This window comes from Balearica regulorum, chromosome 3, assembly GCF_011004875.1.
Source record: "Balearica regulorum gibbericeps isolate bBalReg1 chromosome 3, bBalReg1.pri, whole genome shotgun sequence".
NCBI lineage: Eukaryota > Metazoa > Chordata > Aves > Gruiformes > Gruidae > Balearica > Balearica regulorum.
Window position 1 is genome coordinate 83,460,538 of NC_046186.1, and position 27,268 is coordinate 83,487,805.

The window sequence follows — 27,268 nt, forward strand, 5'->3', positions numbered from 1 at the left end:
TGAAACTCAACTATAACAGCAGATTATCTACACCTCCTTAAAGGTCAAAGCAGCAAAAATATACTAATGACAAAGACATTTTATGGTTTGGAGGGATTGGAGGAAAAGACATTCTTTTAAATGTTGCTTTGTGGATCAAGCTGGCACAAAAAACCCCAGATGATGCCATTCTCTTCAGAGAGACAGTATTTTGATGATGTTCTTGCATAAAGTCATATATTCTTATGTGATCCAAAGCTGTTACAATTATTTTGAACTGCTGATCTTCCAGGCATGCCCCCCACCCCTTCCCCCCTGCCCTCCCCCTTCAAATTAGTAATTTGCCAGTAGTATATATTAATTCAAGGAAGTGGTAAATAAGGCCCAATGCTATTAGAGCAAGCTGTCCTATTTTCCACTAAGGAGTTATGCTTATACAGTTTAACCTCTTCTAGACATCTGCTAAAATAAATGTGCAATTTACAGTACTCCATGTGTTTTCTTTTTTAAAACTATAAGCATGAAACCATCTTAGTAGAAACAATTTATTTTTTTAAACCTGATTAAGTTATGAACTGATGAAAGAAACCACAAATATGGGAGCCAGCTATTAAAAACATAAGAGGTCTGACACCGTCACTACTTCAGGAAAAATTTTGGAGGAAAACCTTAAGTCCAAAACAATGACATTCACCTCTTCTGAAAAAATAATACTGGATTTTTGTAAATGCAGCTCTTATAACTAGCGATGCTCAAAACTCCCGTGAAATGTTTCAAGCTCAGGACCTCAAATGTTAACGCTAATTGGAAACAGAAAGCAAGCTGTTTGCAATACCGTAATAAGCTGTGGCAATTTTGTTATTTTAGATGGGAATGTTAATGATGAGCCACAAATGCAAGTTGTTACAAAGCCTCTGAGAATAAAGCTGTGTGCCCTGTATTCCCCTCCCTTGCTGTTCCAGTTAAAACCATACATGCGGAAGGACAAAAGAAAATGTTGCCATGGTGATCAGAGCAGTTACCAAATCGTGTACAGTGTAGGAAGGATTCCCTAAAGAACCTTATTAAGCATTTTGTTGCTCCTTTTTAACAAATATTTTCAGAAAGCCATTTTTATTTCACTGTCAATAAAATAGCTACCTCGGTTAGCTAAAGCCTATTTCTCTACCCCCCCCAAAATAAAGCTGAACACATCATGCATTAAGAAATATTCTCATTAAAAGTTGGGAATGGAAATGTTAAACTGAAAACTTCGAAACAGGAACCAAGGATGAACCTAGCCGAGACAAGACCTGGTCAAGACGTCTGAATGTTTTTCAGAATAGGTAATGTGAAGCAGCTCTATGGCTTCTAGACTACAGATGTCCTCAGCTGCCAAATTTAAACCCAAACCTTTAAATGAAAGACATCCCAAAAGGCATTGGTTAGAAAGAATATTGTTTTTTTCACAGTAATATTACAGGAAATAAATTAACATGGAGGTTCCACGTTAGGCAGATGCGGTGAATGTGCTGGCCTGCCGCAGAACCGCAGTCCAAAGCCACCTGTCTCCCGTGACCAGACTGGAACCTGAATGGAGTTGGGTGTGGCACGTTATCCAAGTTGATTGGCAAAGAAAACAAAACTTGCACAACACAGCTTGTATTTCCACTGCGCAAAACAGTACAACAAACACTGATGGGAACTGTTAAAAATAAGCTGGAGCAGGTATGTGCACTTTGGGCTAAATGCAAATGGCTTCATTCACCAAAGTGCCCTTTTTTATCATCCAAATTCAGCATTTAAGTATAGCCCAAGGTGGTCAGTTCCTCTTGCAGGTATTTAAGATGCTCATGGAATACAAGTTTGTGTGGAGGATGCATGCTCTATTGCAGGTGGCTGTTCAGAACCTTGACTCATTCAGACCAGTGCAGTTGTCCAACCAAATTGTCTCCCGCCTGATGTGTGGGGCCCACTTCACAGCCATTTCCAAGCACTGACGTTTCCAGTATATTGACACACTGTCAATAAAGTACTGCAGGGAGGGAACTCCCCTAATATGTCAGGCCAGAGAGAAGCTTCCTTTTTTTTTTTTAAGGAGAAGAATTTTTTTTTATAAAAAAAGTCAATAACGTAACAGTTGTTTCCATCAGATGCCTTGATTGAGCTTCATTTTACTTAATGAAGATGACAAATCAGCCATATTCTATACCTCATTCTTTTCCTCTTGCTGCACTTTTATTTAAAGTCAAACCAAAAACCCTCCCAGAACCTCCACAAATTACTTGCTGATAACTTCTCATGACTAATCTGTGGCTTCAAAAATACACAAACTTAATGGCTGTCGATGGCACAGTGACCTTGCTGCATATGCTAGAACAACAATCATTTACTATTACTCTCCATCCCCATAAAGTCCTGCTCTCATGGGCAAAAGCATGTAGAGAGCTGCTTAGAAAATGTAATCCCTCCCCCTGCACTGATCAGCACCAATTTACACCCTCCCCTAAGACCCTCAGGAACAGCTGATATATCACAGTTCAGTTTACTTTCTAAAATAATTTAAATCATTATCATTCAAAATAAGACACAGAGCAGCCACATTTTTCTACAGTTTTATTGATACGGTCCTGGTGTGTAACTATACATCTTCATTTTGCTTGTAGTTACAATGTTGCTTTACTAAGATTGTTTTTGTAGTCAAGTTTATTACAGTCTTCACAAAACATATTTATAAACACCACTTACTTGTTCCAAACATCGTAAATCACTGGCACTTTTTCCTAAATAGCGCTACTTGAGGAAAGGTCATACAACTCTCTTTATATATAAATGTGTAAAGGCAAATGAATTAAATTCACCTTCCAGTGAAAATAAGAATGTTAAAAATAGCTTCAGAATTGGTATGACTCGTTTAGGTCTCAGAAAAATCTATGACTGGCAAAGATATCTCCAATTTGATACTGTACTCAATACTTTCATTAAGACCAAAATAATCTTTATGAAGAACCGAAATTAAACTTGTACAGTGGTCTGAAAGATAAGGATTATTGTGAATTTTTTCTGATTTATTTTTATTTTCATTTCTTTACCAGAAAATGCACTACCTTCTAAAAATACTGTAGTTACAGGCTAAGTATTGCTATCTGGAGAAAAAAATGCTAAAATTAAAAGCATGCAACACAGATACCAAATTGTAGCAGAAGACATTTTTAATTGAAAACTGACTCAAAGGATAGTACAAAAGAGTTTCTTCTCCCTAAAGGGATTTTCAGATGCAGGCACTGGAATAATAAGGGGATCTTCTCCAATATGAGCATCACAATATGCCAATAAGTCTGCTGCAGCCTTGGATACCTAATAGAAAAGAAGAACTACTGTAACACTTAATTCTGAACCAATCAGCATCGCATAAATATTATTCATGTAACATATGATAATGGAGGCTATCATAAAATAGGAGTAGATTGGTTTATCCCTTAAATTTCTACAGACCATAATTCTGACTTTGCTCTTACTAGGCCTAATAATCCTTATATACGTTTTATTTAACATAGTGACATGAGATGGTATCAATTTATATGATTCATGTTCAGCTGTTCCTCTCCATCAGAAGGAAGGTGAGGACCATATACTCATTAAAACATGTATATGCTAATGGCCCATAAGCAATAGGGATTCTCCTTGAAGCGTGTGTTTCTGTAGAGGCTGCCTGCTTCAGCTCTTATTCCCTGTCAGTTGAGCAGTGAGGCTGTAAGGTTTTCCACAAACTCTCGCTGCTCTTTGCTCCTCTGGGTGCAAAACAAACAAACAGTTCTTTAGGCACACAACCGTGGGATTAAAAAGAAATAATAAATCAGGAGCAAAACTTGATCATCATGTGTCGTAGCTCTCATTTAAGCTAAATATTGCTCTTTTCAATGAAGTCAGACTAGTATCTTCTGCTTAGTAAACTATTATAAGTAGCACTCTATTCATAGCATTAATTTAAACTTGAGCAATACCTTAATATTTTTTATCTTAATATTTTTATACTTCTAAAATGAACAATTCTAAAGTCTCCAAATTCAGAATGCTGGTTTATGCTTACTGAAAAAGTCCTACAGAAATGTAACAGTATGTTGGCATACAAGATATTTTGCATGAAATGAAAAGTGAAAGATTAAACCATTTCAGCTGTAGCTGAAACCAGCTTTGTGCCGTAAGACTACTGGGGACATTAGGCCACTGTGACTCATTTATTTTTCAAGAATTTAGAATGTATATGCAACATATTTTTATTCTGCTCAGTTAACAAACTATTTACAACTATCTGTATCTCTTTGCTTTGTCTAATTATTGTGTTTTCAATATTTTGGTAGAGTTGAGAAAATGAGATAGGAAGTCTTTACAAAAAGCCTTTTCTCTGAGCACCATGACAGCTTCTCCTGAGTCAAACACTGAGGTCAGCATGTTTGCACAACTATAGTGAAGAGGAAAAACAAATTGGATTTCTGGTATTTTTCTAGCAGGTGTGTCATCACTGTTAGCTTTAGTTTCTCTACACCCTGCTTGCTTTGGCATGAGTCCAGCCTGTAGTAGGCTTCAGATTAGACTATGAAGTCAATGGATGTTGGATCAGGATTCATGTGAAATTTAAATTAAATTCTGGAAGAAAATAACATAGAATTTTTTTTTTTTTTAAATATCCACTAAAACAAGCCTTTGTAGAACGCCTAAACCCATGAAGCACCTATGGTTGGCATCCCAGTATAGACTATCCTCCTAGCAGACCAAGCAAGGGTGTTTAGGTTACTTAAAATGAATTTGCCTTCGAACTGGCCTGTAAGACAAAAGGGTGGGCAGAGACACTACATGTGAACAACTGATTGCCGGGCCAACGCAAAGCAGAAAAAGATTGAGCAAATCAGCAGAGATATTCAGAAGTACCAGTGCTTCTCAGAAGAGAAGCAGGTTAAACAAAAACTTCAGGTACAAAGAAAGGACTGTAATTATTTTCAGACATGCTTCAGGTAGCTACTTGCTAAGCAATGACAAAAGAATGAGGCTTAGAGTGTGAGGGCACTGTCTAGAGTAAGGTAGAACTGTAATGGCCAAACAGAGAACTTAGGAATTCTATCATATTCCCAATTTTCATTTAAATTTACTTGTGAATTTTTAAAAAGCAGATTCTCGAAAGAGAGGCACAATGTAGGCAGACTATGAAATTCCTATCAAGTCCAAGAAAGATAAAAAAAATTTAAAAAAAAATCAGCAAACATTCTTTCCTTTGCAAATTACCTATGCTGTAACTCAGTAAAGTATAAACTAGCATGGAATGCATCCACTGAGGAGGTTAGCATGTTTCCAGGGATGTTAGAAGGAATGTACCACCACAGCATTTTGGAGAAGTATTTTCAAGTAATGACAATCATCAGTACATTCACAATTATTTAACAAACATTTCACTTTTCTATTGTTCTTCAGGTTCAGCTGTGTGTCTCAAATTAAGGAAGTTCTATACTCCAATTAATTTATTAGCTGGTCCTGAACACTTGCATTCAAACAGAGCAAGTGAAACTCAGAGCCACAAGCACCCACAAAAAGCTCAATGACACTTTCAGTGCTATGTCATAATAAATATTACTACCATAAAACCCAATGGAGAGCTAATCTCATTCTCTGGGTCCCAGAGACAGGGTGTATTAAAGATGCCCAGCACATTTCATCTTCAAGTAAGCTACTGAATAAGTTATTTTATTCATGAAACCAACAATGTTTTTAAGTAGACTGACCCTACAGGAGCAGAGAACCAACGCTGGACTTCACCAGACCAACCTTCCCCTTAACTATCTTGTTTGTTCCACGTATGGATAAGCAACATCAACCCGAGTATATTGCTTTTCGTTTGATGGAAGAGAAGTACAATTTCAATCATCATTCTTAGAAGGTATAAACCCAGTAATATAATTTACTAACTGTTTCTCTACATATTATTGTGCTTTGACACTATGTAACAATAAAAAAGATTCTCACTAGCAAAAGCACAACATACATTTTTGTATCTAACTTGTCCTCTAATGCTCCTGTGAATGCCACAAAGCAGAGCAAGCACTTTCTTCCATGTCACAGTGTTTAAATCACAAATCAGTTTGCTTTTAGACAAACCATAGTATGATCTAGTAGAAAACAAAGCTGCAACAAGAAACCGAGGGACATGATCACATTTCAGCACACTGTCACAAACTAAACCTATACTAGGCCATGTACTTTCATTCTTTAAAAAAATAAAAGGTTTTGGAAGGAAAAATCCTCCTATTGGGATTACAGTAGTTATAAGAGTGAATTATAGCCCATTTTTCCACTTAAAGTGAAGTAGCTCAGGCTTGCACAGTGGAATAATGACCACTCACTAAGGGGAGTTAAGTTAGCTGATCACATTCCAGGAGCAATAAAAACATTGGTTCCTGCGGCTATGAGCAGCATTGGCAAGGTCAGAACTGTGGCCAAAAAAAAAAGAGCAAACACAATAGTGCCTCCAGCAAGTTTCCTGCTCAGTGTTATTATTCAGAACAACAGTGGCAGAAGACCCCTGCATTGAGCATCGCATTAAGGCTACAGCAGAGACGGCTGCTTTAGCGTATGTCAGCATCAGAGGTCGCCTAATGGCCACTGCTGTGGTTTGTTACTATACAAAACAACGTGCTGATCATCCTGTTCGTGTCATGGAGGAAGTTAAAGGAAGGCCACTCTATCATAGCTTTTACTCACCTTTATGTTTATTTGTAGCTGAATGCTGCTGGACAGTTTCAGAATAGCTTTTATTAAGAATTTAAACAAACACATGTAATTTGAATAGTCAAATGAAGCTAACACATTTATCATTTCAGCTCTCCTACACAATACAGCTTGGTCTGCAGATTCAAAGTAATTTATACACATTGCAGAAGTGGCTAAAGAAAAAAATTAGGCTCCGGTTTGATTGATGAATTCTAACAGAAAGTTAACATTTCATTTTTTTTTTAATCTTTTAAAGTGCATAGATAGAGGGGATGGAGTACGTAGGTATCACGCTGATCCCACATTTTATACAATTAGTTTTATTCTGTGTAGTGAAAAATACATCTGGTTGTCAAATTACCAAAAACACCCCAAAAAACAACAAAACACTCAACCCTGATGCTTTAAAGAATTAGTCTCAGGAGGACTGTGGAATTTTACCATTATATTTCAGAATAACAGAGGTGATAAAAACAGCCAAAGTTAGAACATAATCCTGTTAGCTGCACTAATAATTATAAGCTTCAATGACAGGGCAAAATGCTGCAATTACTATGTCATCTGTCTTGTCATGGATTGTGACTAATTACCATCCTTGCTACGACACCCACTCTGCTTATCCTTCGCATCTAAAACAAAGGGATTCACACACAGTTATTGGTAATCCCACCGCTTATCTCCCAACACAATTCAGAACCAGATAGGAATATTTTCTACCTTCTTAAGAAAAAAGAAAATGGAATAATAATTGATACACCATGATTCTTAAATGTCAGAGCACTCCTCCTTGCTTTTCTGCTTGCAAAGAGAAGATTAAATAGTGCTTTATTCTGGGGACAACTGTGATAAAGCACCAATATTATCTTTGTTTTCTCAACTGTACTGCTAGCATCTTTGGAAGATGCATTATTCTGCTAGTCATGAGGCCACTGTTTGTCTGATTTCATTTGATGTTTCCTAGCTTGGAATCTGCGCTTCCTGCTTTCTACTTACTTCTCCGTTACAGTTCTAGCTGTTCCTTCTGTGGGGAAGTAAGGCAGGTTCAATTTATGATCCTTCTGAGATTCCTACGGTTTACAAAAACCCACTGCAGTAACACTCCTCTTCCAACTACCAAACAATACATCAATAACTTCATTCTCCCCTTTTAAGTTGTCCTGTTTCTTTCGCACCTCAACAGCAAGTTGTCTTTGTGGAACCTCAGAACACTGCACTGCTTCCTGCTCTCACTGGTTATAGGACGTGATTTTTAAATCAGTTGAAAAATCCAGTACACAGCAGGCAATGGGCAACTATCAACATACTTCTAACTACAAGATTTTAATTGAGCAGACCCAACTCTTTCTGGTTACAGCAGCATTGTGCACAGAAAAGAAAGTGCCTCTCTAGTAGAAAAATAAGGTGGAACTTCTGATTTCCCTACGCAACGATGCAGGCACCTTTTTAATGTTAACAATGTGGTCTTGTCTATTATGGGAATAACTATGTGGCTACAGCTACTTGCAAAACAGTGTTTAATTAAATTACTTGGAAAGCACTGATCTTTTGTTAAGTGTGTAACTAGTTTAAGCAGATGCAAAACAGCAGAAAAGTTCATTTCTCTGCCTTTACAGTCATGATTCGAGAACTCAAAATCTTCTGTTGAAAGCACTGGAAAGTCTCTTGGTAAGATTTGGCTATACAGAAACACAAACTTAACTGTTTCAAGATTAAAAGACAAAGCAGATCGTGACGGAATAAAAAGCCAGCTAACATCTTCCTCATATAATTTCTAGAATTTCTCTGAACAAGATAAATATTTTGCAAATTTTATTTCATTTATGTTAGTATGGGAACCCTCAGAATACTGAAACACATGCGATTTTCTTTGGTGCCTTTTTGGTCTCAAGTTGTTTTGAAAGGTGAAATAATTGCACTTTCAAGCTATCTGGTTTTTAGGTCTGCCACACTTATATTCTTTTTAAGAGAAAAGCTGTGTTCTTTTTAATTAAACTAAGTGTAAAAATAACCTTTTCTATTTTCATATAAGCAAGATGGACTGCTCACATGAACTGCACTAATATTTCTGAATTATAAATACTATAATTATAATTAGTGAGTTGATCTGATACTATTTTAAAATTATAATTATGTACTATTGTCTCCATGCTGACTACATGCAGAATTTCAGCACACAGGATGGATGGACAAACAGATTGAATTAAGACTACATGAAGAATTTAATGTACAACATTTCTAAACTGTCTTACTGAGTTTGTAACCTCAGTTACAAAGTTACAGTTTGTAACAACTCAGTTACAGTTGCTTGTAGAAAAACTGATTATTTAAATGCATTCCTTTTTGTAGTCTTTCCATCTCTAAACTCTTCTTACTTGTAAAGGCTGGATTTTTCATCCAAATAATTATTCCTTATTTTCAGAGACAGAGAGAGCAAAAGAGATGAGTATTGCTTTCTTAAAACTTTCTGACATTATGAGTTTTTAGGTGCTTGATTTATTCACAAAATCTTAGCCTAGTGGAAGACAGAATGGCAGGGAAGAATAATCCACAGGCTTTCCCAGTTAAAAAGGTGGAGAACCTCTGTTTAATCATATCTTTAGTTAAACTATTTAATCCACATATATCTAGAGGCATGATAAAACCAAATCTTCATGTACAACAGGCTATCAAGTGTGAAGAATCATAACTGAACATTGCAATCACACGTATTTTTTGTGCAATGACATCTGTGATAAAACAAAACAAAGCAAAGCAATTCAGCTTGTCTCATCATTATTCAAAAGTATTGCAATATCTCAAAGACTTATTCCAGTCCTTAAAGGAGAAGAACCGAGAAACCTGAGCTGCACTTATGTTCAGCTACAAGTGACAAAGAAGAGCACCTGTGCATCTGCCAGCTGATTTTAAATATTTCACAAAATACCACTTCTGACAGATGTAAATGGCACTCATATAGAGGCAGACTAGAAGCAAGTCTTTGGAAATCGCTTCATTAGTTAGCACGTAACTAATTCACAGTACTGAATATCGTTTTATAGCTCAACACAGATTTTTCTATTTCAGCTGATTGAGTCTTTCTGCAATATTAAAGGGAGACAGTCATACCACAAACTAGTGAGTGAATTCAAATAATCAACAATAAGTACAAGTTTACCTTCATCCTATCCATGTATGCCTCCATTTTTAATTGCTCCACAGCTTTTCTGGCTTGAGATATATTGGTTGTACTGTTTGACACTAGTTCCTTCATTTTGTTTTTCCTAGAAGAGACAAAGTTGAGACAATTTAAAAGTACAGGTAGAAAACAGCAATCATCGAGAGGACAGTTATCTGAAATCCAACCAACCCTCGCTCTCCACAGTGACACCACCAGGCTGTAGGTCACAAATACAAACCAGAGACCATTTATTTCTGTTCTTTTGTTCAATAGCACCTTATTGCATTACATATTTGTGCCCTTCACTGCCAGTATTCAATCTGAATTCTGCAAACAACATATAAATGCGGAGTATTTCAGTGTAGAAATTGTTGCCCCGGTTCAGATTGCCAACACAGAACAGCTGTTCACAAAACAGACCTTGCAGCCGTTACGCAGTTTGGCTCCATACCCCAGTTACACCTAGTAACGTGAAAACAACTTCAGAAATGTGTGCAATGGAAACGAATGCCACACTGCTCTCACCAAGCATCAGAAAGAGAGAAATTTTAAGATAGAGAACGAGTCAAAATTCTGACTATAGATTTAACGAGTTTAGAAATGAAGTAACAGATTAAGAAGAAATAATGCGGTGGTTTCCAATTTTTTGCATACACATCCCCAGTGAAGTCTAAAGATGACTAAAAACCAGTACAGTATACTACACAGTATAGGAATGCATTATTTTTAAGAGATCTGCAGCTCTTGGGAAGGGACATGTAATTAAGGTATGTCAATGTTTGGTTTTCTCGCATTGCTACTGCCTGAGGGTAACTCAACTCATTATCATGCAGTCATCAGCATTGTTACTAGCTGACTAGGTTCAAACCTCGAATGAACTTACACCATATATGCCCTAGGTGGTCTGCAGGTTAGGAGATCTCACACTGACACCATTATGCAGCACTGGTCCAGCACAAATAACAGTTACTATTTTGAAGTCATTGGAAGTTGGGCTAAGCCCATGTGGAAGGAAAGATAAGACAGGATACAGATGACCTAGACAGGTCCTGGACTAGTTATACCACCTCGTAAGACTAACTGCTGAGATTTCAATCAGCCAAAAAACTCACCTATGTCCTGTATATATGGTATGCCACAAGTGCCACCTGAAGCAAGATTAAGTCTAGCAGCGAGTGTTGGAAACCAATAGAAAGTTAGGCAATGCAAAAGACACAGGGTGTGAGAAGCAGATGGGATGCATGAGAAAGCGCACAAAAGGAGGCATTTTCTGTTGCTGCCAAAAGAGTTTTAGGCTCAGGTCTTTCAAAATGAATACTTCCAGCTTATTCCTGGACAAGAAGTGAACACCTAAAACTACACAAATTTCCCTTCTTGAACCTCAAGAGCTTACCTGATCCAGTCGCTGGGATATAAGATACAAACAGGAAGTTAAGTGGGACAGAGGAAATGCTCTTGTAAAAAAAAAAAAGTATATACAACTTAAGCATGTTAGAGTCAATAGAAGTACACAATCCAGTGCACAAAAAGAATGGAGGAGTAACTTTTTAACTGCTTTGATTTTGCAAAATACAGATGTTCAAAGACAAGGCAAAGATAGCTGTTTCTTCTCCTTTCTAAAAATCAGTAACCTGTGCTGTAAAAGGAGATGGTGGAATACAAATATGATGGTGAACCATGCTCAACACTAATTTGAAGAAGCAATACAATCGTTTTCAGCATTTGTACAAGTCAAGGCAGGGGAAATGCTACCTTAAAATATATTAATTGTGCCAAATAAAACAAGAGCTTTAATATATGCCAAGACAAAGAACAAGTTTTCTGTATACGTGTGTGTCATTTGAATGGAACACAAGTTTCCCCCTTGCATGCACTCTGACGAACTAAAATCGTGTCAGAACACAGTAGCTTTTTTTTTTTTTTCCCCTCCTTGGTCTTTGTTTACAATCTTTTAACTCATATTCCTGACAAGACACAGGATTAAATGAATGTGGAGGAACTAGCTTTGCATAAAATGCCATGTACGCTACAAAACCCCACAATCAACCAACAGCCTCCAAACAATTTTCAGATGTGCTTTGACTTGCAGTGGACAAGCAGAAAGGATTATGAGACATCATTCACAAGAGCAGGAGGTTCTGAATTACAGCTCATCTCTGGACTTTTTGTTTGACTCAAGCCCCTAGCTTTTAAGTCTTGACCTATCCATAAAGATAAGAATAAACACGTTTATCTTTGTTTACAAAACTATACCCCCCCAAGTATGAATCATTGAAATTTTGTTATCTCCACGGCTAGACTACTAATGACTACAGAGCCAAAAAAGTCAAAGCTAAATGAAGTCACAGAGCCATTTCTACATTTGCCACAGCCCAAGTCCAGAGGCAAATTAAAAATTTAATTTTGAATAATACATTTAAATTAAACTGAATTAAGCAACTGAAACTCCATGAACAGTCCAGAGAATTCCAGCTCTCCCAAGCTTTTCTGGCAATTCATTCACTCAAACCATAAAAGTTATAAAGATTACAGCTAGACAATTTGAACCATCGCTGGTTGCATCAAAGTTGGTGAGAACACTTCCTAATACTTCCAGCTAGTTTTTAAGTATCTACTGAGTCAGAGATAGTTAAGATCATAATGGAATTTTGAAAAGACTATTAGGCACAAAAATGCTATAAAAAATCCAAACCATGTTTCCAAAACAATGCCTGAAATATAATATATCCTTACCTATATTCTGAAACAGCAAATGGGGAAAAAGTTAAAAAAGAAAATACATATCTTCTCTGGTAAACTATTTCACAATATCAGAAAACAATCAGAATAAGCGGCTTCATAGAAAGAACTTAAAAAAGAAGAAAGTCTAGCACTAGATGTTTCAGCCACTGGAGAAAATTTCCACTTATCCCGAGTAAGAGGTTTGTTTATACTTTGAAGCACATTTGTTCTGTTCCAAATCCTGCTCCTACCCTGGCCTTTACATGCACTTAAATATTTAACTACCGTATTTCTGGAATTGCTTACCATCCATTTAAGTATCTAATCTCTTTTTTTCACACAGACAGTTCTAGTTTCAGAACTTTATAAGACAGTTTTCTCCTGTTTCACACTTCACTTACCAAGCTACATGTACCTCTGCCTTCTCTCACTCTCTGCAAATACAGTACGTATTTGCGCATTGGTTAAGGCCCTGTTACATATAAGGTGATGTTGACAATGAGAATTGTACTCACTTTCAAACCAGGCTGCAATAAACTGGTCCTCTGCAGACAAAGCTGTGGCTTTGCTTCTGCTCTCCTTAGGACCTGTGATACTCTTTAATAACTTTAAGCTGAATATTCTTCAATGAAATAATATTGTTACTTAGAAATAAAGCTCTGGAGAGAAAAGAAATGTTAATAACAAGAGAGTCTATTACACACCCTCTCCCTGAACAACCATCCCCTGGAATGCAAGGAACCCTCCTCCTTCAAACACCCTCTTGTGGGATCTCTCTCCACGTTTCCTTTGAGGCTGCAGCCTGACAAACGGCTGCAACCCTCTCTCCTAGGACAGCTCCTTTTAAACAGTCAAGTATTCTCGAAGTCTTTAGACCCCCGGGATGGCACAAAAAATTTTGTATTGCGTCTGGGGGGGCAACCTACAGGATCATAGAATAGTTTGGGTTGGAAGGGACTTTTAAAGGTCATCTAGTGCAACCTCCCTGCAATAAGCAGGGACATCTTCAACTCAATCAGGCTGCTCAGAGCCCCATCCAACCTGACCTTGAACGTTTCCAGGGAGGGGGCCTCCATAGCTTCTCTGGGCAACCTGTTCCAGTGCCTCACCACCCTCACAGGGAAGAATTTCTTCCTTATATCTAGTCTAAATCTACCCTCCTTCAGTTTAAAGTCATTATCCCTTGTCCTACCACTACATGCCCTTGTAAACAGTCCCTCTCCAGCTTTCCTGTAGACCCCCTTCAGGCACTGGAAGGCTGCTATAAGGTCTCCCTGGAGCCTTCTCTTCTCCAGGCTGAACAACCCCAACTCTCTCAGCCTGTCTCCATAACAGAGGTGCTCCAGCCCTCTGATCAACTTCATGGCCCTCCTCTGGACTCACTCCAACAGCTCCCTGTCTTGCTTGTACTGAAGACCCCAGAGCTAGACACAGTAGTCCAGGTGCGGTCTCAACCAGAGAGGAATCACCTCCCTCAACCTGCTGGCCACGCTTCTTTTGATGCTCAAAAGGAATAACTTCTCCCCATTTTTTAAATTACCTAAAAAGCCTTGAACCAGCAATTAGTCAGCTGGGTTTGCTAATGTTCATTCCTGGTTGTTTTTCCAGCAGCCTCCTATTAAGTTAGATTGATACACATGTGCACAGGTCCTGATAATCACCGTAGTTACAGTAACTATGCTATTGATCAGACTATGTGCAGTCTACACGTTACTGATGTATTCCAGCGGACCTAGATTATATAGGAGCTCATTTATCCAGTATATTTTTATGCAGCACACTGAGCTCATTAATCTAGTCTCTGTGACTCTGTTCTTTAAGGGGAATGCTGATCACGTTAACAAAGAACAGTGACAGAAGCTACACAGCCTTTTTCCACCAAGTAGTTTTTGCTGACTGGCACACGACGCTAGCCAGCCGTTTCCTAAAGCATTGCTCCTGAAAGCTGACTAGCAACAGCCTCCCAACCAGCTGAATTTTCAGGGTTTTTGGTTTTTTTTTTACCTCACATGAACTTCATCCTTTATCATCTGGGTGCAGTTAACTCATTTATGCCAAAGATCTTAATCTCCAGGGCTCATAAAAATGCTTGTGAAGAGCAACTTTTCTTTATTTGTTTTTAGACTAGATTGTACCCAAGAGCACTTCAAAGGCCAATTTATGACAATCCAGGAAGTTGCATGACTATTTGCAGGTACAGCTTGACCTTGCATAGGGGTAAGGAGTGCAACCTACATCTACTTGTTAGTAGAATGCAGAAAAAATCTGAAAATTTTAATAACATACAAGCAACAGGGATGAAAAGCTGCACCACCTCTCCACGTCAAAGTACAACCTTAAAACACCATACCAAAAGAGTGACCTGTAGAATTCAATCTAAAAAGCCCTAAACCCAATTGTTGCCTTCTATTTTCTTTCAGCAATCAGAAGTGATGGATCTGAAATTACTGAACTAGAGAACCTGGAGTTCACAGTTCTGAAGAACACCTTCCATGCAATCTCTGTACTTCTTGGACCATGCAGCACAATAGAAAAGTTAACCCAATCACACAACTAAGTGCCAGTGACATTAGCAGGAATCGACCTTGACTAATGACCTGCAAATCACATTTTAAATTGCGGAAAGATCCCCACATTACATTATCCACTTGCAAACACACCAGGAATAAAACCATCAAAATTTACAGCCTCATAGATGTTTGATGCCAACCTGGCATATCACAGGAATTTCAGGGGAAGCGGAAAAAAGGAAAAAAAAAAAAAAAGGAAAAAAAAAGGAAAAAAAAAAGAAAAAAAAACACAAAAGAGGAGTTCTATGGTTGCTGTTTAGGTAAGAGAAACTTAAGAAATATCCCTGCATTAAGAGCACTAGCTATCTGTGCTAGCATCACTGTCCACACCACATAGGTAATTTCCCCTTCATCTGCAGGGATGGGAACAACTGCCTCTGCTATCTCAGTTCTTACTCCAAGATCTACTGCACCTGATGTAGCTCTGTAAACAGAGCGGGAGGCTAAGGAATCCTTTTGCTTCTCTATCCCATGGCTGCACGAAGAAATAATAGAAGATTGCTACAATTTTATATTCCAATCACTAAGGAGAAACTTAGCAGTATAAGCACAAATGTTTAGATTAAAGACAAGACTAATGTTCACAATAAGGAGAGAACATAATTTTCATTCCATAAATATGGTGACTTCAAAGGTAACTGTTGATCACATAATTGCAAAATAGCCAAACTTCAATAGCTCAGTTTTCATCCAACAGAAGTACTATACCCAGTCCAACCATCAAGTTCCAAAAATTCTTGCCACCCTGCTCAAATCTTTTATCCAAAAATATCACCTCACTTCTCAACATTTTAAAATCTAAGGAAACAATGGTTGAACCAATGCGACATTTCATAAGGACAAGCTTTTCATGCAATATATTTATCATCAGCATACAGGTTATGTGCATGTACAGTCCAGCAAACCATCAGAGATCCCGAAAGTCTGAGACAGAAAGATGAAACCTACCTACTATTTTACCTCTTCAGCTAACTTTAAAAGATAGTTGTGACCTTTTAAAGAAATATAAGGGGAAGTTTGCTTATTCCACTTAAATCCTGTTTAAAATATATTTGCACTGAATTGTAATATATAAAGTAGAGAAAACATGGCTAAGAAGCTTGGCACTTTATTACCTGTGGGACAGAAACGTTTTTCAAGTTGTTATTCTGAGTTTTCTGTCTCGCTGCGCTACCTTAATCGTTTTGCTGCGCAGCAGTTTACAGCACCGCACGTTAATAATTACCGCCAGCAGCAGCTGGGCAGTAAGATTTATTCCTGCATCAGTGCGAACCAGTCAGCAGGAAAAGCTGCCACTTTCTTGCATCTTCACACCAGCCAACCGAAGGAAGAGGAACAAGCACGTTGGGCAGAGACCCCGGCTCACCGCCCGCGGGAAGGGGTACCTGGGGTAAGGCAGGCTTTTCAGAGAAGGACGATTCCCTCCGGCGAAGACAACAACGGCAAACCCCGAAGCTGACTTTTGCGGCTAATCGGTAACTCCACAACGCGCGGCCACCGGCGGCTGTGAGCGCCGTTGTTTACCAACGGGCGGCGGGACCAACCGGGCTGCCGGGCGGCGCAGCGCAGGCGGCTGCGGAGCGCGGGTCGCGCCCCGGCCGAGCGGAGGCAGCCGCAGGTTTCCCCGGACACCGGAGCCGTCGCAGCAACGGAGAAACCCCCGCGTGGAAGCGCCGCTACCGGCCCGCCCGCCGGGCTAACGCCCCGGCCAGGGCCGCCCCGCCCTGCGGTGCGCGCCCCCGCCGCCGGTTCAACGGCCCTCGTCCCACCCGGCACCTTCTCCCGCATCCCGCGCGGCGGCGGGGTCTCGCCCGGCGTCGCCGGGGCACTCACCGTGTGTGGGCAGCGGCAGGCAGAGAGGAAGGCTGCTGGCAGCCCGGCCCGGCGGCGGCACATGGCGCGGCCGGCCCTGACGGGCGGGGCGGCCGCGGCCAACGGCTGCCACCGCCCTCGCGCCTCCCGCGGCGCGGTCCCCGCCAGCGGCCCTTCCCGCGCGGCGGGCGCAGCCGTTAACGGCCCGCGGCTCTCAGCCGCCCGCAGAGCGGGAAGCCGGCCCTGAGTGAAACTTGAGGCGCAGGCATGGCTCCGCACCCCGCGCCGTCCTGTCCCGCCTGCGAGCTTTACCTTCCTCCGTCCCGGGCAGCGGCACCTGTCAGCAGGGTGCTGGCGAGTGCTCGCCTCCTTTTTCCTGCTGCAGCCACCTACTTCCCCGATTCCAGCAGGCGCTAGGGATCAGTCAGTCATCCAGGTATTTCTAAAATGTGAACGGGCAAAGCCTGTACCACACAGGGCAGGCTGGGTGAGAGCCTATACTGTCTGTCCCTTCCTCACACCCAACAAAGGAACGATGAAGTAAAAAAACCCCAAACAAAAAAACACTGTGAAAAAAGGAATCACTGTGGAAAAGGGACCACTAAGACTCACCTTGTCAAGGCTAGTATGTCAGAATAAAACGATTCAGCTTTATAGATCGATTTTTATACACTTCTCCATTACAAATTTGAGAGTCAGCCATAAAGGTTAGCAGCAGTTAAAGTGCCAAATAACATTTTTAACTGAAAAATTAGTCTGCCCCAATAATTAACATGTTGGTAGGAGTACCATCACTACAGTCTATTTTGTTTCCTAGTAAGGTGGCTGTTCCCTCTGGAGAGATGTACATTTGTCACCCTCTTCTCTTACCCTGCTATTGGCACTCTTTCCATCTGAACAGAGCAGAGCATTTCCAAGTAACATTTATTTTCTATACGAAAGACAACAGGGAAGATCCCCATTTTTAAAGGTGCTTGGGAGCAAGGGCAGCCTCTTCAAAGACTGAATCAATGGCTTTCTGGGTGGTGGCTTGGGAGAAGGAAATGCTGCAGGTAGGTGATAAACATTACTGCATATAAATAGGTAAGTTCATAAGCTTACCTAAACTAGAGTTCCAGAAACCGATCGGAAACTTAACTGGCCCATCCTGCTGCTGTTTCATTCACATTTAATTGCATCATCGTTCTTCAAAAGTCTCTATTTACCAGACAATGGATTTACATGCTATTAGACAAAGAGCACTTGCTAAATGGTTCAAATAATCAGTTATCAATGATTTACACAATATTTTTACCACTGGATTCTAACAATTTTATTCTTTAAGCTAAAGAGGCAAAATGGCTATTTAAAAATGTATTTTCATCATATATTATATTGACATTTTCTTTTTAATCTGCAAATTCATATGCTCCAACACAGTCAGGAACCTCCTATTGGAATACCTATTGGTTGCATCTACAAGAACTATCCCCTGATGAGGCTAGGTGGGCCTTGTTCAATTGTGTTAGAGAATCTGGATTTTTTTTTTTTTTTTTTTTTCTGGGAATGCTAGCTCAAAGCTGGAAAGTGAGCAAGCTCATGTTTTTACTCAACTACTTTGTGCTGGGTAGCCCAGGATAGTGTAAAAGTCTAATCAGACTAGTCACATATAGTTCTTAATCCTCTTTCAAAAGTGACTTGCCCAAATTGTGAAATACACAGCACAGCCTATTACAGAAATCTAGATGCAAAATCCGTGGCTTGATGACCCCACTGCAGAGCAGTAACCGCAAGTAAATCTCTACATAGAGATCATTTGTCAGTAGTTTGTAACTTAGTAAAGTAGCAAAGAAAATAGTGCTGTCTGTAGCTCTAGAAACTTAATGTTCCAGTGGATATTTTTCAAGGCAAGCAGAGCTTTTAAATAGTATTTGGTTTACGGTTTTTGTGATAGAGTACCAGCATATGGAAGCATGACTTCTATTTCCATATGCAAGAAGAAAAAAAAAAAAAAGAGCCAATACAGCTTTAAACAACCCAAAGCTTGAAGAAAAAAGGTAAACTAAAAGTTTGTTAGTAGCAAACCAGGTGATATTCTCCCCCCACACACACACTATTTGGAGTTCTATCCACAAAATCCATAGTAAATCCTGCAATCACAGTAAAAACCAAGAAATCCCATGTGCTGGTTTTGGCTGGGATAGAGTTGATTTTCTTCATAGTAGCTAGGACAGGGCTATGTTTGGATTTGTGCTGAAAACAGTGTTGATAACACAGGGATGTTTTCATTACTGCTGAGCAGTGCTTACACAGAGCCAAGGCCTTTTCTGCTTCTCACAGTGAGTGAGTAGGCTAGGGGTACACAGGGAGTTTGGGGGGGGACACAGCCAGGAGAGCTGACCCCAACAGACCAAAGGGATATCCCATACCATATGACATCATGCTCAGCATATAAAGCTGGGGGAAGAAAGGAGGAGACAATGACAACATTCAGAGCAGTCATTTGTCTTTCCCAAGTAACCATTACATGTTATGGAGCTCTGCTTTCCTGGAGATGGTTAAACCATGACATCCTGGAAGGAGGGGAAGGCTCTTGCTCAGTATGAAGGAACTCTTTCAACTTTCTCCAAAGATGATGTTGTTTAAATGCAAAGAAAATTGAAAGGTGTTTTTAGTTTGTCACAGAAACCATTCTTCCTGCAGAAAATTTTATCATGTTTAATTCAGTTCACAGATACAGTTCTCTACTGATATTGTTTCTCCTATCCATTGTCATGGGTTTGTCTAAACAGTGGATCTCAAATCTGAGATCAGGGTTCCCTCCTTCAGTAATGATTGGGAGACTCCTTCTCGTCTCCCCACCATGAGTGAATATCTGGCTATTGCCTCCCCTTCCCTATCTCACCATGTATCTCCACAATCAGAAAATAATGATCTGGATTTACCACAGAATCCTGCAAGTGGTATCAGATATGCCACATGAACCTCTCCCAAACCCTGGCTTCCACCAGGAAGAACTTTGCATCCTCTGTCAGAAGCCTCCCAGGGATCCCAGCCTCCGATTTCCACCCAGCACCTTTTTCTTCCCTTCGAGAATCCAGAGTTACCTTTCTGCCTTTCTATGGCTCAGTTAAGGTTTTTCGGGATGAGGGGGAATGTCTCAAACTTCATTCAAATTGTAGCCACACACCCTGTGGGAAGGAAGGACACATGCACACATGTGCAAAGTGATAAGCCTAAGGTTTCCTCACTTCCAACCTTATACCCCTCCATTCAGTTTGACAGCCACATGATGTAGTCCATAAACAGAACTTCCCCACTTCATGAGAACCAGCAGAAATTGAGCTGGAGCAAGGTGTGCAAGATCCTTAAACAGTGGTGAAACTAAGCCAAAAGCATGTTTCCAATCATCTCAGTTTGGTACAAAGATCTGTTTATTACCCAACAATGTGACAGTATATATACAAAGACAGTGTGGAATGTGACATTTACAGGAAACTTCAGTACATCATGCACAGATACTATTGCAGTGTTATTTTAGTAGTTCCAGAATGTTAAGCTGAATAAATATTCCTTGCTTCAAAAAAATCATTTTTTACTTTTACATAAAAATATATAATATTGCACTCTTTACAAGGCCAGCAATTTTGCATATTGATTTGTAACAAGTGGAATTCTACTTTATAAAAATAAGCCTTTGTGAGCAACACCCCAAATCAGGGAGCACAAAAGCACCCCAAACCCACAAATTTTCCTCTTAAATAAAGCACATCATGTGAACATGAGCCAGGAAGCTTTTCAGTCTGTATTTGGACCTTACATTAACATTTAGACACTGAAAAACATGACTAAAGCCATCCCATACAATGCTGCTACAATATTGCAGTTTAAAATTTAATTGATACAGTGTGTAGCCACTTGCTTAATTGGACCAAAGATCAGCCTTTGTGTCATGGACTATAAGAATATTTTTCTTAAGTTTTTCTAGTTTGAAAAGTTCTTCAATCAGGAAGATGCAAGAATTTAAGACTTTGGAATTTTCAAAAGAATGTGTAAAGATTTCTTGTGTACGTCATCTTCATCACAACTTGACAATTTTATATACAGTGTTTTGAAGGCAGACGAACCTTAAACATAGAAGATATAGCAGTTTGTATGGCAATAGCAGAACATGTCAATGATGAAAAAGCAAAGCAATTTAAAAGAAAAATGTAACTACATCAGACTTGTGTAGCATTCTCGTTTTACCATTTGCGTGGCTAGTAGGCACTCATTCATGGTGTCAGGTTTAGAGGTCTTCAAATCCATCAACTGAAGTGTTAATTTTTGATCTGGCCTAAGAATTCAAATTTGTTAAGCCTTTCACAATGGAGGCTTATATTTTTTCCCCTCAAAAAAATAGCACCTAGGAATAAATAACATATTTGCACAGTGTATCTGTGTAAACTCTTCCAAATCATCTGATGCCTATGAACAATGATTATTCAAGCAGTTAGATTCAAACATTTTACAGTGTATTGAACTTAACGACACTAGAACAGTAGCACATCTGTGCCTTCCAACACCTTTTTTTAGAGCTCTGGACGATAAGCTGTGTGTACATAATATATATTCTGCCACAGAATTGCAATAGCTAAGTGTTACAAAGTTAGGGAGTTAACACTACACTAAAAAACAAAACCAAAATATGATCTAACTATTGCTTCATGATGCCATGAGGTGTCTACCCATCACTAAGACAAATATTGTAAAGACTATTATACTAACAGAGAAGATGGCAAAAATTACACATATAAAGATAACAGAAATTCAATTTTTAGCATTACAATACCATAAGATGGTGCAAAAGGCACCTACTAAGGTCTTTGCTTCTCAAAAAAAGCAATTTTAAGTGGTCTTGGATTTTTAAGTTTTGTGTTACTTATCCCAGAGCTAACTATACCACGCTCAACTAATCAGATATACATATGCTGACATTTTAGTAGGTATTTACACAACTTTACACTGCCGATATTTTACAACAGAAGAGGGGGAATAAGCATTATCAATCGATTTTTTTAAATACTTCTGTCTAAGAAGTGATTTAAAAAAATAGTTGTTTTATATTGCAGCATTTTGACTTGTGTGTTAGAGCATTTATAAGTCCCTTTGCTGGTATTGGAGCATATTACCAGAGCTTCCTGGTGACCTGGTATATGCTTCAGGTTTGTGCACACACATATGCAATTTTACAACCGCTTTAGACTGCTCTTTTTTAAAATCTATTCAGTCATTCTAGAGACATTCAAAGTACTTCAAAATCCAGTTAAATAAGAGATTCTATGATCTATTTTGGATTTAAAGTGCATCAGAGACATGAGTTAGCAGCAAAAATAGTCATCACCCAGCCGCATAGCTGCTAAGGAATGAATAGAACATGGGTAACTTAAAGCGCTGCTGGTCCTTGCGACACCAAGCTATAACATTTCCATCACTATTAGCCGTGAACAAGTGATGCCCATCACAGGAAAATGTAAGGCTGAAAAACAAGAAAACAATCTATTTTGATACCAGATTTGGCTATTTAAAGAAGACATTAAAAACCCTAAGAGTATAGCCAAAGATTAGCTCTCAGGAGAGACCCAGTGAGTACATTAACAGAGTGATCTGGTTACAAAAATGAACTAGCAGGTATATGCAAACAGGCTGAACTATAGCTTTGTCCAGCACTTCAACATGCCATGCAGTTCAGTGCTCATTTCCTTGCAGCATCAAAGAAAAGGGTGGGATCAGTAGCAGCACGCTACTCTTTCCCTGGGCTGTGCCTTCTACTTCTGAAAGGAAGGCTTTTCAGCAACAGAACTTGGCACCCTCTGAACTCGCTTGTTGACAAAGGCAGAAGCTAAATCCATCAGATTTCATGGCACAGAATAGGACTTCTGTTCAGCCGGGCATTTCTTAAGCTATAACAGTAGTAAAGCCCTTCAGTCATGCCACGGGTAATGTTAGAGAGCATGAAGGTCAACATCCATTTTCTGTCTCATTTAAGCAGGAAACTTTAAATTATTCAATAGCTACTAAATCATTATCAACAAGCTTTGTGAAATATGCTTCTTAAAGGAGGTGACAAAGACAGTAATTGCTATCAGACAATGTTTTTCGTTTCTAATGAATGGTGATTAATGGTTCAGGTTTTAAATTACATTTCAGCAATGGTCAAACCAAAATTTTTCAGAGCAATTTGTTACTATGAAAACACTAAGACGATAAAATTTTGGCATAACTCTAAGACCTCAGCGCAGGGTACTGTATCACTGAGGATATCAAGGACTCAGTCCTTTGACTATATTCTGAAAGCCTTTGGCATCAGAATAACTCTGCTTATATAAATCAAGGGGACTCAGAAAATTAAACAAGCATTCCAAAATGGCAGCTTCCAGGCTCCCCTGAATTTCCTTTACTCCCTTCTCCACTGTTTCCCTTCAGCATCAGGAAAAAATGGTCAAGGAAAATGCAGTGTTTTCATTTATTTCTGAAGGGAGAAAAACACTGTCTGTTTGAGTCTGACCAAGTTAATATTGTCTCATGGTTTTCACAGATTCTGAGAAAAATATTAAACTTAAGAATAAGAAGAGTAGCTATTGTTCAGTTCTCAAGGGAATCCTGCTAATTTCTATCTGCCAGCAGCAGAACCTAGTTATTACTGTCATTACAAATACAATACATTTGTGCTCATTTTGCTTTCATGAATAATTAGTAGGATTGCATTGCTCTTTTTAGACATGGGTATTTACCTCCTGTTCTCATGTCAAATCCACATTCAATATTCAAGGCTATTTTGTTGGGGGGTTTTTGTAGGGTTTTGGGGTTATTTTTGTTTGTTCTTTCCCCCCACCCCCCCTCCATCCCAAGAGAAAAATCCATTTACTGTATTCTTAAGATCTTTTTACCTTACAATAGGTTTGGCTGACTTCGAAAATGTTATTTCTCGTACTGGCTTCAAGTCCCATGTACTCCACAGTCTGAAAGACAAAGTAATTTTTCTTCACATTTAATTTTACAAATATTTCAGTGATAAACATAACCTGTTTGGCAACTACTAAGACTGGAAACCAAACAACAGCTTGTCCACCTTCTTTAAAGCCAAATAGCAGCATGATGTTTAACTACACGTTTTCAAACTGTGAGCCTAAGTTATAATGCATTTTAATAAAAGTTTCAGATGCTTACCTTACAACTCCATTTTCAAGCCCCCCTGCAATCACATTGACAGATACTCCTTCAGGCTGGTTAGAGAAAGCAACAGAGCAAATACTTTCCCTGCAGTGTACGTGTCCCACGAGATCACCATTAACTGTCCAAAGTCTCAAATCACTACCCCCTCCAACTGCAACAGAACATAGCATGACAGTATTAAAAAAAATAAATCTAGACTACAGCTAGGTCTACAGAATCTTTAAGTGTTAAAGAATTCAACTTCTTGAAAGACCAGAAGGTTTAAATGACTGAGTGATGTGTGCTGCAGTTAACAATTAACTCTGCCCTCCTTTTGTGACAGGGAGCATGCAAACAAACCGCCAAGCCACTGCAGTGATTTAGAAGACATCACTTCATATTTATGGAACATTGTATTTACACAATGCTATATGAATTTACTTTTAATGACCAATTTTCATGTACTAACAGGGAAGCAATAAGAGGGAATTCATACCATATACTTTAAACAGCTAGTTCTTATACTCTGCCTTGCATTTTAAGCAAAATACTTAAAGTAGCAAGCACAATTATCTTACCTAGTTATCTGGGATTATTTGATTCTATCAAAGAACTAATAACCCAGCTACCGCTTTTTCTTAAAAGGAATTGAAACTCACTTCTCTTAATTAAAGAGGAATACAATCTTTTCCATAAAGAAAAGAGCTACAGAAATGTTTGTGAGCTACAGAAATGGAGTTGAATGACTCCATGTCAATTTAAACCCTAAATATTATGTTTCTGAAATTGCTAGAAAAAATTCCCCTTTTCCTTAAATACTATAGACTGTGCTATTTTGCCTCTTTTTTTTTTTTTCTTTTCAGATTTGGAACAGTATTAGTTTCAGTTCAGCCTATGGACGACAACAGTAAGAAAAGGTATATACTGCAGTATCTTTCAGCTAAGACCTATCTTACTCAAGGTAAGAGAGAGAGAAAATTGGCCCAAAGTAAGAACTGGGTCAGTAACTGTCTTCTAACAATATGGATAAACAAAGTTAAGCTCTCTTCTTATTGTGTACCTCCTTGGATCAATGAAACAATATTCTGTCATTTAGATGGAGCCTATTTCCCACCCCCCACACCCCTCCCTCTAGTTTCCAGTTAACACAATACACATAGGTATCCTTAAAGCTAGCAAAATGGTGCGAGGACTCTGACTTGGCCCTGCTTTACTGATACAGTCTCATAGTACGCAGTCAATCTTCAAGTCAATGAGCATCCCAATTTATGAAATACTCAAAAACTCACTGCTCAAACAGGTCTTAATGCTCTTGTCCAGAAACAGTACTACGTGGAAGACAAGACAGTACAAAAACCTGCTTTAAAATAAGATAGGGGAGAATTATTACCCTCCCTCTGTAGGAGCCCCAATACAAATATCTACTATTTCTGCTTTAGTATAGCTGTTATTCCTCTTTAAAACTAGTGAATAGCTAAGCAAATCTATGTTTGCTTCTGGGGATATGGAAGCATGATAGAGTAACAAAAACTCTATTGCTCTGTAATACACTGCACTCCCCTTAAGAACTGTACCTTTGACAACAAATCCCTGTTAAAACGAAAGCAGACAACTTCATAGAATTTAGGTCTCCCAGGAATCTGTTGAAATTTCAAGTCTTTTTATAAAGAGATCAAGCTGTTAGCTTTTTTCTCTCTCCATTTTACTCAAACAACTGCCTAATCATTTCTGGAGAAATTTATATGTTACTGTGTACAAAAAAAAAAAAAAAGAGCATTCCTATTTGACCCAATGCATCCTCAGATGATTAACGTACACTCAGTAACTAATATAATAGCAAGTCTCACAATTTCTTTGGTCTGCAAGTCAAAACAGCTTTCTTAAATGCCAAATGTACCTGAATCACAAACCGTTGCAATATCACCAGTTGTTTCACTAGCTGAAACTGCAGTCACAGGACTTTTGTGTCCTGCCAGACTCTGGACATAGCACAGCCTGAAAAAGATAAAGAGAACAAGCCTAAAGTTCAGATGCAAATACAGAAAATGTTCTTTGAGGAAAATATTTAAAAGCTACATAAACTTAAATCCACATTTTGCATGATGATGGTATTTTTCATATTCATTCTAGAATTCCAGCACCCTCCATGGGAAAAAGCCAGTAAGGGTTTGACTTCACATTAAGATATACATGCACAAATTCAGTTAATTCTAAAAAGGTAAAGATACCCCAAAAGTTGGAAAACAGGTATTTAAAATACAGTCATTTGAAAGAGTTACATATATACTTGTACCTGTTCAAATCCCATATGATGCAGGTTCCATCTTTACTGACACTTATCATTATACTGTATGGTTTGCACACAAACAAACTTGTTATTTCTGCTGTGTGACCATATAGATGGACTTGAGACTCCATTTCTATCTCTGAAGGCTGAAAAACAGCAAAATAAAACATGAAATGTCACATAAAAAAAATGAGTCTTTTTTTCTGAAAAGGATAAGCCTAGGGACAAGTTTAATTCTTAGATTTCAAAAAACTGTTCCCATTGCTTTTGATGTCATCTATTTAGCAACATTGTTAATGTTTTATTATGTTTCACACTTTATAATGTGCTAAGCAATACATACAATTTACATTTAACTTTCTGCTTCCAGTGCTTTAGTCAAAGCAAACATTTTGCTGTAGTCCAGTTAATCGAAATGAAGAATTATTGTACTACTTCTGTCTCAGTTAGACACCTTGAAATCAGCTGATTTATTTTCTGCAAGACTGCTATTTCCACATGACAGTCCTCAATATTTTCGCATCTAGAGGAAGCGCTTGGAAACACAGAAGGAAAACAGAGCTCAGCAGTTATCACTCTGTGTACAGTAAATTACTTGGAATTCCTCAAGTTGGTGCCAAGTCCTTCAGTGATACCAAGTTGGAAAAACATGCAGGAAGTCAAGTTTAAATATAGAAACTGCTAGATAAAAAAATTAAAGCTGCAAGTTTAACACCAAATGACACTTCTTATTCAAGATATATCATTTGAAATGATTCAGACTTCCTGAAAAATGTCTAAGTTGAAGGAGCTGCTTCATCAGAATACTAATGCTTTAATTAGCATTAGCTT

The 27,268-nt window shown here is 38.7% G+C and overlaps 2 protein-coding genes across 5 annotated transcripts in view; both read right to left on the bottom strand.

Annotated features, from left to right (window-relative positions):
* Positions 1-2,558: 2,558 nt before the first annotated feature.
* Positions 2,559-17,146, bottom strand: GNG4 (G protein subunit gamma 4). Of its 2 annotated transcripts, none has more exons than XM_075748736.1 (3): positions 16,999-17,146; positions 9,872-9,977; positions 2,559-3,315 (listed from the first exon to the last, which is right to left on the bottom strand). In XM_075748736.1, the coding sequence occupies exons 2-3, from the start codon at positions 9,965-9,967 to the stop codon at positions 3,187-3,189; spliced, it is 225 nt and encodes a 74-aa protein (XP_075604851.1). In that variant the 5' UTR covers positions 9,968-9,977; positions 16,999-17,146; the 3' UTR covers positions 2,559-3,186. The 2 variants fall into 2 exon arrangements, with proteins under 2 accessions (XP_075604851.1, XP_075604852.1); XM_075748737.1 differs by lacking the exon at positions 16,999-17,146 and adding an exon at positions 16,551-16,917.
* A 3,226-nt stretch (positions 17,147-20,372) lies between these two features.
* The window catches only part of LYST (lysosomal trafficking regulator), an 86,678-nt gene continuing 79,782 nt past the window's right edge, over positions 20,373-27,268 (bottom strand). For all 3 annotated transcript variants that reach the window (XM_075748740.1, XM_075748738.1, XM_075748739.1), the window contains exons 49-53: positions 26,444-26,583; positions 26,048-26,145; positions 24,166-24,322; positions 23,886-23,957; positions 20,373-22,474 (exon numbers count right to left, since the gene is read on the bottom strand). In XM_075748740.1, the coding sequence (XP_075604855.1) occupies positions 22,336-22,474; positions 23,886-23,957; positions 24,166-24,322; positions 26,048-26,145; positions 26,444-26,583 (606 nt within the window). In that variant the 3' untranslated portion in view covers positions 20,373-22,335. The remainder of the gene's footprint in view (positions 22,475-23,885; positions 23,958-24,165; positions 24,323-26,047; positions 26,146-26,443; positions 26,584-27,268) is intronic.

Coding starts and splice junctions, on each gene's coding strand:
- GNG4 (XM_075748736.1), bottom strand. CDS start 9,967: ATGAAGGAACTAGTGTCAAACAGTACAACCAATATATCTCAAGCCAGA. Junction 3,316..9,871: donor CATACATGGATAGGATGAAG/GTAAACTTGTAC, acceptor CTTTTCTATTAG/GTATCCAAGGCTGCAGCAGA.